We start from the raw sequence: 14,003 nt of genomic DNA, 5'->3' as shown, positions 1-14,003 counted from the left end.
TGCTGAGAACAGGTCGTAAAATCTCAAATACATGTGCAAACCAAACAGTATCCCTTCATGTGTTCCATTCGGTCAACTAAAAACCATGTTTGCTATCATTTCCTACACTTTTTGCAGGTTTCCTTTCATTCTAATAAAGTGTTTTTTGTTATTATCATAGTGTCTAATGTTGTTACACTGTTTTGAAAGTGCTTCCTTGTTTGGGCTTTTGTCCAAGCATGTCCATTTATACGAGAGAACAAACTATTTTTTTCAGAGTGAATGCATCTGTCCATTATTAGATCACTGATAGGGATTATTATTGTTTATTGTAATTGTAAAACGTATGGATAAAAGACTTTAAAAGATCATTAATAAAAAAAAGACACAACAAATAAAGGGATTATTTGGAACTTTTTTATATTTCCAATTATAAATTACATTTTTTGCTCGATGTAAACTGTGTTGATGACATTCTTGCATAATGAAAACACATTCTTCTATTTATGTAGGTCAAGTCCAGTTTGCCTTCTTGTTTCTGACTTTTTTGGTGGTTTTGTTCTATTAAACTGACTTGACTCCTTTTGACTGGCTGTCAGGGCGGGAGCAGTGTAAAGTCCTCTTTCCATACGAAGCACAAAATGAAGATGAGCTGACGATCAAAGAGGGGGACATCATAAATATCATCACTAAGGTGAGCGAAGCATTGTGCGATTTCGTATTTGCATCTGCATTCACTTCCAAGCATCTGCAAATTCAAATAAATACTTAAAAATGATTTTGTCCAGGATTGTGCCGATGCAGGCTGGTGGATGGGGGAGATCGGGGGAAGGCAAGGTGTCTTCCCAGACAACTTTGTCAAGCTGCTAGAAGTTGAGAAAGAGGTGATTTTGTCATGACTCGCAAAACTTTCCAGGTTATAGTGATGTTTGAAATCTGCAGATGTGGTTTGTGATGCTTCTGCATCTGTATGTGTTTCCAGAGACCAAAGAAACCGCCTCCTCCAAGTGCACCGTCGGCAAAACACACCACAGGTAACAGCTCTCATCTTCCTCCTTGTTTTTGTGGTCTGAGACTATAAAAAAAATAATAAAGGGGGGAAAATAGTAAAAATAAAGAAAGACAAAAAAACCTTTGAACTCTGACTGCAGAGAAAAAGTCAGAGGTCAGGAAGGCTCCTCCTGAGCGGCCTGAACATCTTCCCCAGAGAGACCAGGATCGAGGTAAAATCTGACCTGCTTTGACTAGTGCTCGGCTGCACTATCTCACTTATTTGCTCGGCTGATTACTAACATCCTTCATACTAATAATCATAATAATAATCATATAACACCCTGCTGGGCTTCTTTACATAAAAAAGGCAGATTCTTTTCTGGTTCAAGTTTTTGCAGATATCACTTATGGGAATTGCCCCGCTATTTTTTGAGCAAAATAGCAGAGCTTTGATTGAAGAGGTGCATCAGTATCAGTCTGTGTGCAACAGGAAACTATCGGTTTTAATGTGGTTTTAAGCATAAGAAAGACTGGCACTGACTGTGCTGCTGGTGTGAGACGGATGTCTCCAGATGTCTGCACAGCCTGCTCATTGTCATTGTATCAGAGCAGCACGAAAGGATGTCTTTCTTTTATATATATATATATGTATATATATGTATATATATATATATATATACATATATATATCTTCTGTCTATAATCTTCTGCCTGAGCGATTGCAGTGGGGTTAAAAACATACAATCAGAGATAAAAAGAAAAAGTGTCATCAGCCTTATGTGTTACTTTGTACCACTGTCAAACTGACTTCCATAACTCTGTCATACATTTAGAAAAAGCAGCAAAGTTTCTATGGTTGGAGTTTGCCTTTGCTAAAAAAAAACAAACAGTTAAGTTCCTAAGTTCTATGATTTTGTGGCTGACAGTTTTTAAGGTGTTGCTTGTTGTTACATCAGTCAAAAGCAGTCGTGCTGGTACACTTTTCCGTGTGGCTTCTTTGCACAGCAGTACATGCTGAGTAGGAGGGTGCTATTGCAGCTAAGTGCTTTTAAGAAGTCTCCAAAAGCATGAAAGGTTTTACCATGCACAGCTAAAAGTCAGTTTTTGCTTTGTTGTCGTTATTTAAAAGATTAAATCCTTTTATCGGATTAGTAATAGACACACTATTAATAAGACTGATGCAACTGTTGTTTCTGGGCTTTTTTTTTAATAGTTTAATAGACTCTCAGCTTGCCTCCATACACTTATGTTGAGTGCAATTTACACTTCAAAAACAGCTATAGGTTAAGCTCTTTACTTCCACCTGCAGCAACAAACATGAACTATCCCGCTGAAGCATTCAACAGTTTCTTCCACAACATTTAGAGTTGAAACCAATTCTGGTTTATAGGCCAGTAGATGAAGTTTGTATTATGTGGAACATGAAATAGTTAGAACTGGTTACTGTTTATTTAAGTCAGTTTTAAAGAATTGGGAAAAGGATGAAAGTTGTACCTGTTTACTTTTAATCTTTTAATGCATACGTTCTGGATATTGTATTTGGTCCTTTGTAGTGTAACAGTTGTTACAATGTTTATAATTTATAAAATATAATATACATTTCTAGAGTGACCTGCAGTCAATGCCAGGTCACTCTAAAAAAGGAGATTTTTAATCTAGACTCATAATAAGGATAGTAAGTATCCTGATTGGTTGTAGGTGTGGCCACCTTTGTAAGGGGAGTAGGGGGAAATAAATACATCCTTGATAAAAAAGATCCAGAAACAGGCTGGAGGATAAAGTGACTCTGCTGTAAGGAAAAATGGATGTAGGAAACAAATGGCAGCAACTTAATACTTCTCATATTCATACTACCAACATGAGCACTCAGAGAACACAAATCCCCCCAAAGGGCAAGAGCTAAAACTTGTGTTTTGTGATGATCTTATTGCACTGTGCTCACGTCAGCTTGTTATTAAATAAATAAAAAGTGTGATGTACAGCTCTTTTATCATCTATTCTTATGCTGTATTACTCAAAATGATTTCTTGAATTGTTTTTTTTCATGGTCAGCTATGACCTTGGGTCAAGGTCAGATGCATAGCCAACCCAGGTGTTTCACTGTGCACACTGGGTTAAACCTTGGATTAAATCACGCCAGTTATTTTATGCAACAAGGATGGAGGATTTCCTTGAATTGTAACATAATAAATGGTTCTTGCTTAGGTCATGTTTTAGTAAAAGCTTAAATACTTGACAAATACCGCTGCCACCACCTCGATTACTGATCTTTTTTAATCCTTTCTGTCCTCTGTGGCCCTCTGTTTCTGTGTTTCCTTTTATTTCCTCCGGCCCTCATCATCCTTTAACCTTTACAGCTGAATTATTCGTCTTCAAAGGTCAAAATTTGTTCATTTTTGCTGAGGCAGCCATGTTTACCTTCCCCTTGTCTAATGATGCACGTGTTTGAGTCATGCTTGTCCCTCTGCATGGATATCCAGCTCTGATCTGTTTGTGTGTTCTCATTATGTTGTATGATTTTTGTGCGTATGTTTAATTTGTGCGTAGGTGAAGAGGTGAAACTCGGAGACATCTCTAAGCCCACCCTCCCATCTCTCCTTCCCAAAAAACCCCTCCTTCCAAAGTCAAGCGCCTCCTCTTCCTCCCAACCCCCGCGGCGTCCCGAGAGACCGCCCACACTAGCGTCAGTACACACACAAACACACTCAGATACACAAAACTCCCTGATTTGTACATGCCTGAGCATAATGAGCCTAATATTTACGTATGGTTTACTTGCTCAGGTGTGATAGCCCCAAATCTGAGGGCGGGGCTTCGACACCAGATTCTGCCCCTGACAGGTCACATGACACCGGTGAGTTGGACTGACAGAAGCATCGAACAGTGATGCAGTGTCAGAGCGGGATCAGAATTTTTACTCTGCCAGAGTCTCTAATATGTTTCTGCATTTCTGGTGTGTGTCTGCACAGATATGGATCTGGACGCAATTGTCTCTTCTACAGAGAAGCTGAGTCATCCAACGGCATCGCGGCCACGAGTCACGGACCGCCGACCCCGCTCACAGATCATCACACCAGTGAGTCAGTCTGTAGTCGGCCTGTCAGAAATGACTGTATATAAAGAAAGAAAGACAACATATTTCTACAGACCTCAAACCAAAATACAGTCGCCCCCTGCTGGCTGACTGTAGATTAAGCTTTGAACGCTATCCACTCTTTTCTGTTAATACCAATACTTTAGTGTCAATCAGCATAAAAAAAAAAGGAAATGAAATAAATAAAAATGACAATTATAAAAAACCTTTATGCTTGCAGTATGGTCATGTTTTACCAAAAAGTCAAGGCTTACACTGATGTCTTAGAAATTCTGACATCGCTCTATGTAGCATAAGATGGTGCTACTCTTTATTCAAGTTTTTATTTTATGTCTTTTCTTTCCAACCAAGTGTGGTTTATTTTTGGAAGGTTTGCAGTCAGAAACATCAGCCATTGTTTGCTGATACATTTACTGGAGAACCTGTCCTTCTGCATTACAGGGGATTTATACTTGCTGTTAAATCCACACTGTAGGTACCTTGTAACCATAAACCCCCCTGAATAAGTCTAAATCAGCACTTAGTAGCTTAAACATTGATACAGTGCTACATTGACTCACTGCACCATCTTTTGGTATAAATTTGTATTACACATAAATATGGCCTAGCCCTATTTTAACTTCTGTTGATACGCCTTCAACATAACACACAAACATTTTGGTCAGAAAGTTTCAGCAGATGTTTCTTCACATTCTTCCGATAGCTTTAGGCACTGAAATTAAATTTTTTTCCCACCTTCACAGCTTTTAGTATTAAATGTAATTCAGGGAACTCAATGAAACATGGCTTTGTTTTCATAGAGTCACAAATGTTTTAATCAAATTCCTTGCATTTTTATCACTTCTGTTTCCATCATTTCATCAACACTTTATTACTTCAAGTTCACCCAAATCAAGGCTTTTAATAGCCAACACCCCTCACCACAGATTTATTTGTGACCTTTAAAGATGCTGGCAGGCAAATAAGCTTAACTTCAGAATAGACCTAGATGTGTCACGGCTGAGCAGCCGGTGCGTTTCAGATGCGAACCCAAATGCAGACACAGGAGAACAGAGCTTGAATTCCAACAAAAGGCTAGCCTTTATTTGGCTGATTGCAGGTGGCAAAACATGAAACTAAGAAGAACAAAGAAGACTGTGAACACTGTAGCTGAAAGACTATGAAACTCTGTGAAAAAAAACTATGAAAAACCATCAACACTGAATAACTATGAAACACAGTGAAAACAAAAACCTATGACACGCTATGACTGAGAGATAACAGATGATGCAACGCTGAACACAGGAAGACTGAGGACTTAAATACACACGAGGTGATCAGGGGAAGCGGAGACACATAAGGACACAGCTGACTAGAATTAAACATAATTACAACACAGGGGAGAGTAAAACTAACCACATGAACACAGAACACTCACGATCTATTTCAGAATAAAACAGGAAACTAGACATGACAACACTAAGCCTACAGACCTAAAAACACATGATGAACAAGACAAGAATCCAAACATGGAAACCAAGGAAACAATAAATAATGGCTGCCTTTAACCTAAACTAAATAGGAATAACATATGGTAAATGGTAAATGGTCTGTATTTGTATAGCGCTTTACTAGTCCCTAAGGACCCCAAAGCGCTTTACACATCCAGTCATCCACCCATTCACGCACACATTCACACACATATGATCACAAAGCTAACATGAGAAGAATACCAAAATAAACTCAGAGCGCTGGGTCAGAGGCCCAGGCTGTAACAAGATGTTTCTCCCCATTTCCATTCTTCTCACTAAACTAGATTGTCCTTGCAAAATATGAATTTCTTGTGATGATCTTTAAAAATTATTATTGTCTCAGTTTGTATACAAGGATTTTTTTTTTTGCTTTCTTCTTGTTGTGGATATTTTGCTATCAGAATATATCTGTAGTCTGAATAAAGAAGACCAGTGAATGTATACATGTTTAAGCACATTTCTTTCTTTTGCAGTCTTCTCTGTCCTGCACTGACCTGGACTCACCGATAGTGGAAGTCAGGAAGGACAAGGAGCGAGTGAAGGACAGTCATGAGTCTGTCTCCACCAGATCTGTAGATGCTTCCCTGAGGAAAGGAGTACCCACCATCTCTGTATGGCCATGGCAGTTCCTTGTGCTTCTCATTTAATCCATCAGGGGGCATTACACTACAGAATTTCATGTTTTTTGACTTGTAAAACTGTGTTTTGGTAATTTTACTCAAGGCTTCTGGCAAACGTTAGTGTTGGCAGATAAAAAAAAAAAAGATAATGCTTTATTTATTTACATGAAGTACATTAAGTCACTTTTAAGGTTAAATATCACAAAAAAGGTCAAGTTTGACTCTTTTTTTAAAGTTGAACATTATCAAGTTAGTGAAACAATCTCACAATAAATTCCAGGCCCATCCTGCTTGCAGCTTTGATCATACAGACACACACATACTTTTTTTCTGTAAAGTGCTTAAAATCAAGACAGAAATTTCTTTCTTGAGCCTAAAATCCTGCACAGTCTCTTATTTTTTTCATTTTCTGTATATTTTAATCACCAAGGACGTTGTGTACGAGGTTAGATCTTGTATGTGAGAGGAAGAAAATATTATAAATGCTAAATTCTTCAATTCTTCTTGTTGATCTGTGTTTGGGATAGGCTCCTGACAGTAAAGTACCACTGCCCGCCAAGCCCTCTATCCTGAACCCGCCAAACTCCAGCCATCGATCCGCCTCTCCGTCTTCCTCCTCGGGTCTGAGTCCCTCGCCCGAGCTCCGGCACTCACCACAAACACCCCTATCTCTGGAGGAACTCAGGAACCAGCTGAGAGACCTGAGGGCCTCCATAGACCTGCTGAAGAGCCAACATAGGTGAGTGTGTGCCTTTTAAGCCAGCAAGTGTAGGTTGTTTCTTGTATATGTACAATCATGATTTGTTTGTGATGGTTTGTTTCAGGCAGGAGATGAAGCAGCTGGCCAACGCACTAGATGAGGAGAGGACGATTCGTATTAATTTACAGGTGAGTGAAAGGTGGTGAAGAAACGAGAGGAAAAGAGATGGCTAAGAAATAATATTGATTATATTAAAACAGGCCCACAAATTAACAGCAACTAGTAAATATGTTATTAATGTAAAAAAAATATGCTGAATTCATCTAAAACTTTATTTTTTATGTGTTTTGGAAAATTAAATGTGTTTCCTTCACATATGCTTTACTTGGGCAGGCTGCCAAGGTATATTAACAGTCGCACAAGTATATTTATTACCTATCCCCCCATTTTTGATGCTTATCTAGGTCTGTGTATTGGGGGAGGAGATGCCCAGACTTCCCTTTCCCCAACCACCTCCTCCAGCTCTTCTGGGGAAATGCCAAGACATTTCCAAGAATAAGCTGAGAGATATAATCTCTGCAGCATTTTCCACCCTCCCAGTAAGACATGTCCAAAACACCTCCTTAAAAATCGCTGGGATGCATCAGGATCAGATGCCTGAACCACCTTAACTGGCTCCCTTCAATGTGGAGGGGTACCGATTCTACTCAGAGTCCTGCCCGAATGCTCTAGTAATATTTTTCTATTAGTTTTTCATCCATTGAAGAGCACAGCCTCTTTGGTCATGGAAAATGACCAAAAAAAAAAAAAACTTCCCATACCTAAGTATGCTTTGTATTCTGGGATGGAGCCAGGAACTATAGACATGCAAAGGTCCATACGAGCTAGCAACTAGCTGTGAAATGAACATAGATTTTCCATGTTTTCCAATAGTCCAAAACATAGCCCCTTCTTCCTGTATTTACTTCCTGTATTTATACCTTGGTTTGCTTGGACTTCACAGCTATAAGTTTACAAACTCATCAACAGATGAGTTCATCTAGTGTGTACGATGCATACCACAAATACAATCTGTATCAATGGGCAACATGGTATGTAAACTCAAAATAGGAGTACAGGAAGTGTCAAGAATCTCTAATCAGAGATAGAGTATTGGCAATACCTGTGTGTATAGTTATGTAGTTAACCATCTGTTTTGACATACCATCATTAATTTGTACTTAACTATATCATTTACACTTTTCATAACCAAATTTCTGATACAAATTTTGATATTCATATCTTTGGTTGTAAATATAAATATTTTTAATTGCTATGAAACTAGGTGAGCTCACGGTTGTGTTTGCTTCACAGATGGAGGTAGAACACATTAAGAAGAGCCTTTCGAAATGAAGAATAAAGCATCCTTATTGTCACACTCTTATCACCACATTGGAGGCCATCCTTTGAAGACATTCTCACTGCTGGCCTGAGACACTTCAGCCAAAAGAAGTTTGTGCCAAATGATCATCACAATCAGCAACAGTTCAGCACCATGGAGTCAGCCACCTTCTCTCCCCGACGCCGCCTTATCCTGTGTTTACTTCTTTATTTTTCTTTTAAAGAGGCTTCTCTGTTCAGTTTACTGCTATTTTGTTGGAGCTTGCTGTACCACCGGTACTGACTGACTGCGCTGCAGTCTGTCGTTGCGTGTTGCCACGGTTACAGAACAATGACACAGAGCCGGGGCTGCCGTGGCAACCTCACTGGTACTTCATGTTTCTGTGTGAAAGAAACTTTGACCTCTGTAGCCCGGTCGGTTCAGACGACCCCTGTGCTGTTCTGCGTCCACTCTGCGGCCTTCGCCTCTTATCTCTCTGTGTGTGTATGTTTGTGCGCTTGTTTTCCTTCCATGTGAGGACTGTAGGCGTACATACTGAAAATGGGGACACTTTTGCAAATGTAAATTAGCCGCATTTGCCCTGCATTAACTTTCCTGAGATGTACTTACCAGGTTTTTAATGGGTAAACAAGGAGATTCAGGGAGTCAGTCACAAAAAGAAAAGTGAGCTATTTCTGTGAGAAGTGATGTTACTAGTTCAAGACAGCCCTTGACTGGAAACAGATGAATTATGTAATGACTTGCAAAGTTTTTTTTCATTTATTAAAATTATTACGTGCCAGCGATACAATTTCCCAGGACAACATTCAGGTGTGGCAAATCACCTTGAGCATCAGGTCAAATAGGGCATTTTGCAGCTACCAGTTTTTAAAATGGGCCACACACGTTTTTCTTAATTTCTTCATTCACATCTTTAAAGCATCAGCAGCTACAGAACAAATCCCGAATCAGGGGTGCCAACGTTGATGTCCCTACAGCTAGTCCTCTACCAGGTTTCAACTGGGCTGGGTAACCATGAGACTTTAGTTCCCTTGAATGTTTGTAGTCTTTTTGGTGGAAATGCAGCTATTGTTGCATTTACAGGATCTTTACTTCTGTAAGGATCATATAAAGAAGATATATATCTACTTGTACATCTTTGCATGACTTACTTAAACTGTTTTTAGTCATGTTTGTAGTCATGGCCTCTTTTCCAGTGAGCCCACTCTGCTATAGCAGAGACCGTTTTCCTTTTTCTTTGTTTGTTTGTTTTCTCTAAAACGGTTGGTAGCATTGTAAATGGTGAATAAAACACACCATCGTAACAATATCTAAATAACAGTAAACCACACGTGTGCACTTAAAGGTTATCATTTGGATTAAGAAATAAATTACGATAAAAATTAATGCTCAGGCCATCTAAGGTAGACTTCAGGTGGGTAAATCTGATGCCTCTGCCATTCTCAGCAGCAGCATTCTCCCTTAACCACAGATGTGACGTCTGTGTTTTCAATCTGCAGTCAGATATTACACCTCTGGGTGGTTGAACCTGGAAGCACATCAGGATACTTAAAAGCTTAATCAAAGTAGCTGGCACGATAAGTGCTGATACTGTAGGTGCTATTTAAAGGAGTTTCTGGACTTTGGGGGGGAAACATATAAGCAGTTGTCAGCAGCAGGTTAGCTTAACTAAGCATAAACACTAGAAATGAGAGAAAATGCTAGCTTGCCATTGTACAACAGAAACAAATATGGATAAGCTAAGGTTTTTAGAGGTTATGGAAGCACAGTAAAATTACAAACACTGAAAACTTCCAGACATTACATCTGTTTTAGCACACACTTAAACAACGTATGCCTAATTAGCTGTTAACATGCCTTATTTGCTATGCACCATTTATTTTATCCACAACTATCTATAATTTCCATGCCATCAAACATCACTTTCATTTCAAAGTTCGTGCCATATGTGTTTTCACAAAATTGTGAAATAGTTTTTACACAACTATTATAAATAAATACTGTCATCCTTCCTGTGGACAGCTGTTCACACACTTTTGGTGCCAGACTGAAGAATATTGGAAAAGATGATGGCATAGTGTAGCAAATTTTCTAATGTCCTCTTTACATCTCTAGCTTGTCGCAAGACTGAAATGGGCTGACTTTGCTTATGGTCAAAAACTAGCAAGTAAGCAACTTTTTCAAACTATGTTTTTGTTACGAATCAGTTGCACTATATGATAAAGTATCATCCTGAAGAGTTGCGGGATTTGTTATCTTTGGAAAGAGGCCAGCTTTTCCAGTTTTTATGTTAATAGGCTAACTATCTTCTGCCTCAGCTTTATTTTTACTGTACAGGCATGACAGTGGAATGAATCTTTCCATCTTGCACTCATTCAAAATGCAACAAAAGCACATTAACCCCAGATGGAAAATTATTCCTGCACTGTAGTGTTTGGCTGCAAATTGCATTTTTATCTGAAGAGAAAAAACACACAGATCAACTTATTGTGATTTCTTTTCCAGGATGATTGAGCATGCATCAAGACACATAGAGACACATCTGTATGACATTTATCAAATTAAACTCAATGCCTTCTCTACATAGACCTTACTTTTTAATCTTTTTTTCTTGTTCAGTTTCACTCACATCTCCAGAAAGCTGACAAAACTGTTGCGCCGTTGGCATCTCACTCCTAAAAACCAAACTGAGAGCCACGTGCTTCTCGTGTTTGTGGTGCTCTTTTGGCAGCAGGTTAAGAGTAACTTTAAAGACAGAGTTTGAGGAATGTACACAATGAAAGGTCCTCACATGTGTGTGCATGTGTATGTATGTGTGATCTAGCATGTACGGCTGTTTGCCTCCTTTCCTTTTATGTGCACAGAATCTATGGCAACCCGTCACTGTGGCCTTCATGTTTTTGATTCCAAATCTTTATTTCTTTTTTTTTCTTTCTGTCTTTCGTATGACAAAGAGAAAACTGCTACAACTGAGGCTACAAGTTGTTTTCTTGACTTGGTCCTTTCTCTCCAGGATAGTGATAAATATATATACTTTTATATTTCAGTGTAATAAAGATGCTATTATGTACTGTGTGTGCACACTCTGTTTATACGTGACTGTCTGTAAAATGTGCATGCTTGTATAGTGTACATTCTGTTTCGAAGGCACATTTTGCCCATTGCACATTTACTGCTTATTCAAGTAGCTGGTGTTTCTGCACGAATGACTTTCATAGACAGCAGACATGCTCTCAGGTTGCCCAAGTTTAGACTGAACAAAAGGAGAAGTCATGGTGCAGTCTTAACGGTCACTGAAATTGCTGCAGGATTTCTGCAACTGCATGTCAAAAAATATTTGACTATTGCAGAATGTAATGGTGTTTGGATGTTTAGTTTTTTACATTGAGCATCCTTTTTATTGCATAATTTTAGAAAATATTAAAGTCTCCTCTAATAAATGTGATAAAATGGCAGTAGAGCTCAAATGTAGAGCTAAGCATAAGGAAGTTTTTACCATTATAAAAATGCATCATAAGTGGAAAAACAGGATGTTGTAATCAGATTTTTTTTTTTTTAAAAAAGAGTAAAACTCTGTTCAGTGGAAAATGATATGCTGATTTTAGTCAGTAGTGTGGGAGGAAAAGTAAAAACAGTGGTTCCTCTTTTTTCACGGTTATGTTTAATATTTAAGTTTAAAGTGATAAATCACATCAACAATCACCTCAGTGCACTTTAAACTGCAAGGTAAAGACATTTACCAGTACAGTATATCACAGAATTGGGGAGACAACCACAACAATCAGACAATTTCCAATGAGCAGTCACTAGTGTGTTAGGCAGTGTTAGGAAGGAAAACCCAGCAGGACAACATCTCTGACAGCCTCAGAGAGGAGCAGTAATCTGCCATAACCAGTGGTGAGGCGAGCATAGAAAGGCACACCCAAATCTTACAGCTCGAGCTTAATTCAGTGTCTTAAGCTTAAATCAGGATGACCTGCATGCATAGCCGGCCTGCCAACCAGCAAAGCACAAAACTGCAGCGGGCCCACTTAAGTCCCACTTTTAATCCAATTTAATTTTGCTTACAATATGATGGTGGAAATTTATCCAACAGGAGTACTCTTAAACAAGAATATGAACTGTGACAGATATGTGACAAGACTTGATGAAGTGGAACTATTTGTCAAAATTCAGTTTCAACATTTCCATATATCCATTTCTCACTAATTCAGAATAATAATAAGGGGCAGGGTACACCCTAGACAGGTTGGCAGTCTATTGCAGGTCCTTCAGTTCTGGAGCTCTTTCTGTACTCCATCCATCTAACCATTTTCTTCCACTTATCCAATTGAGGGTCGTGGGGAGCTTGAGTATATCCCATCTGCTACTGGGCAAGAGGTGGGGTACACCCTCAACAGTAATTAATCTATCACAAGTAGTGATAGACTGATGCCTATCCTAGCTCCTGTGGCAGCTTGGATAGGCAAGGGGAATAGGACAAGTGGAAGCTAACACAGGCAGTTTATCCCAGGTGGATGGAAAATACTGGCAAATAGAGCATTCTTCCATCATGGGCATACTGTAAAAAGACCAAAACAGAGCTAAATACAAAATATGAATTAATGTCAGTGCTCCAGTATAAGCAGCATAATTTGCTGACCCCATGTGGTGAATAAATCATCTACAGCAGCTTTAAAAAGAGACTTAACAGAGATAGCATGTATGCTTTTAGTCCAACTTAATAGAAATGAATACATTTATTACTACATATCGATCATAAGTATAGTTCTTTCTTCACCTCAGATGCATGTATCTATAGTCCAAGCCTGCGCTGCTCTACATAGGACTGCACTAGATTCATTTATTACTTGTTTTAAACCTCAGGTTGCTACAACAGTCAAGGAGATCAAATCTTAATATTTACTGATCTCAAAGAGAAAAACAAAAGAAAAAAAAGGCATTGATTGTAACTCAATACTTACACCAACCAGAAGACCACTGCACCCAAGGAATTAAAAATGAAGATGTGGTGTTCTCCCTCTGACCTAAACAAACATCATTGCCTAACTAAACCTAGCAGAAATAAAATTGTGAAAATAAAACTACCGGACACATTTGAAACAAGAAAGAAAGAACAAAAGAACAAAAAATCCTATTAACACAAACTACCAAGAGATGTCCTCCAGCTCATTAACTCAACCAGAGAAACTTGAAAGAAAAGAGATCTAATAAGTCAAACATCATAGAGGAGGCCAGCAGGGAGAGGACAGGAGACAGAACACCAGGACCTCTACTTCCCTCCTTAAATAAGTAGGTCTGTTGATATTTAGATTATCAAAATGATTAATCTCTGTCTAAACTTATAAAACACAGTAACTCTAACATTACACTTAATGTTACGGCAATTAGGATCCTTAAAGAAACATTCATACCCAATAGCCAGTTGTTATCTAATGATGCTAATTTGGGAAGACGTGTATCTGTTGCATCTGTCCTCTCCGTCATGTGATGAATGGCCTCTGACAGTCTCTGCGGTTAAACATTAAGACGGCACTAGTCCGTAATGGAGACTATCCAGGAGGCCGTGCACATATAATTCTCTGCATGATCACTGTGCAAGCTGCAAAAAGTCCTCTCTAATTGGCCACTACTTAAATCTTGGGCATATATTTGGAAATCAGACAAGCTTCTTCTCTGGAGAGGAAACTTAAAAGGAGCCAGAAGGATAACTAAAGCTGAAAAA

At 38.8% G+C, this 14,003-nt stretch overlaps 1 protein-coding gene across 3 annotated transcripts in view; it reads left to right on the top strand.

Annotated features, from left to right (window-relative positions):
* Window positions 1–11,348, top strand: part of sh3kbp1 (SH3-domain kinase binding protein 1) — a 45,437-nt gene extending 34,089 nt beyond the window's left edge. Inside the window, exons 9-19 of one of the 3 annotated variants that reach the window (XM_063483352.1) lie at window positions 579–673; window positions 768–863; window positions 962–1,013; window positions 1,131–1,202; window positions 3,520–3,655; window positions 3,756–3,826; window positions 3,942–4,048; window positions 6,051–6,188; window positions 6,725–6,936; window positions 7,022–7,085; window positions 8,251–11,348. In XM_063483352.1, coding sequence (XP_063339422.1) covers window positions 579–673; window positions 768–863; window positions 962–1,013; window positions 1,131–1,202; window positions 3,520–3,655; window positions 3,756–3,826; window positions 3,942–4,048; window positions 6,051–6,188; window positions 6,725–6,936; window positions 7,022–7,085; window positions 8,251–8,289 — 1,082 coding nt within the window. In that variant the 3' untranslated portion in view covers window positions 8,290–11,348. The remainder of the gene's footprint in view (window positions 1–578; window positions 674–767; window positions 864–961; window positions 1,014–1,130; window positions 1,203–3,519; window positions 3,656–3,755; window positions 3,827–3,941; window positions 4,049–6,050; window positions 6,189–6,724; window positions 6,937–7,021; window positions 7,086–8,250) is intronic. The other 2 variants (XM_063483353.1, XM_063483355.1) reach the window with 2 other exon arrangements.
* Window positions 11,349–14,003: the final 2,655 nt, after the last annotated feature.

This window comes from Pelmatolapia mariae, linkage group LG9 (genome assembly GCF_036321145.2).
Source record: "Pelmatolapia mariae isolate MD_Pm_ZW linkage group LG9, Pm_UMD_F_2, whole genome shotgun sequence".
Lineage (NCBI taxonomy): Eukaryota > Metazoa > Chordata > Actinopteri > Cichliformes > Cichlidae > Pelmatolapia > Pelmatolapia mariae.
Note: the sequence above shows the minus strand (reverse complement) of the source record. Positions and strands in the feature narration are given on the sequence as shown.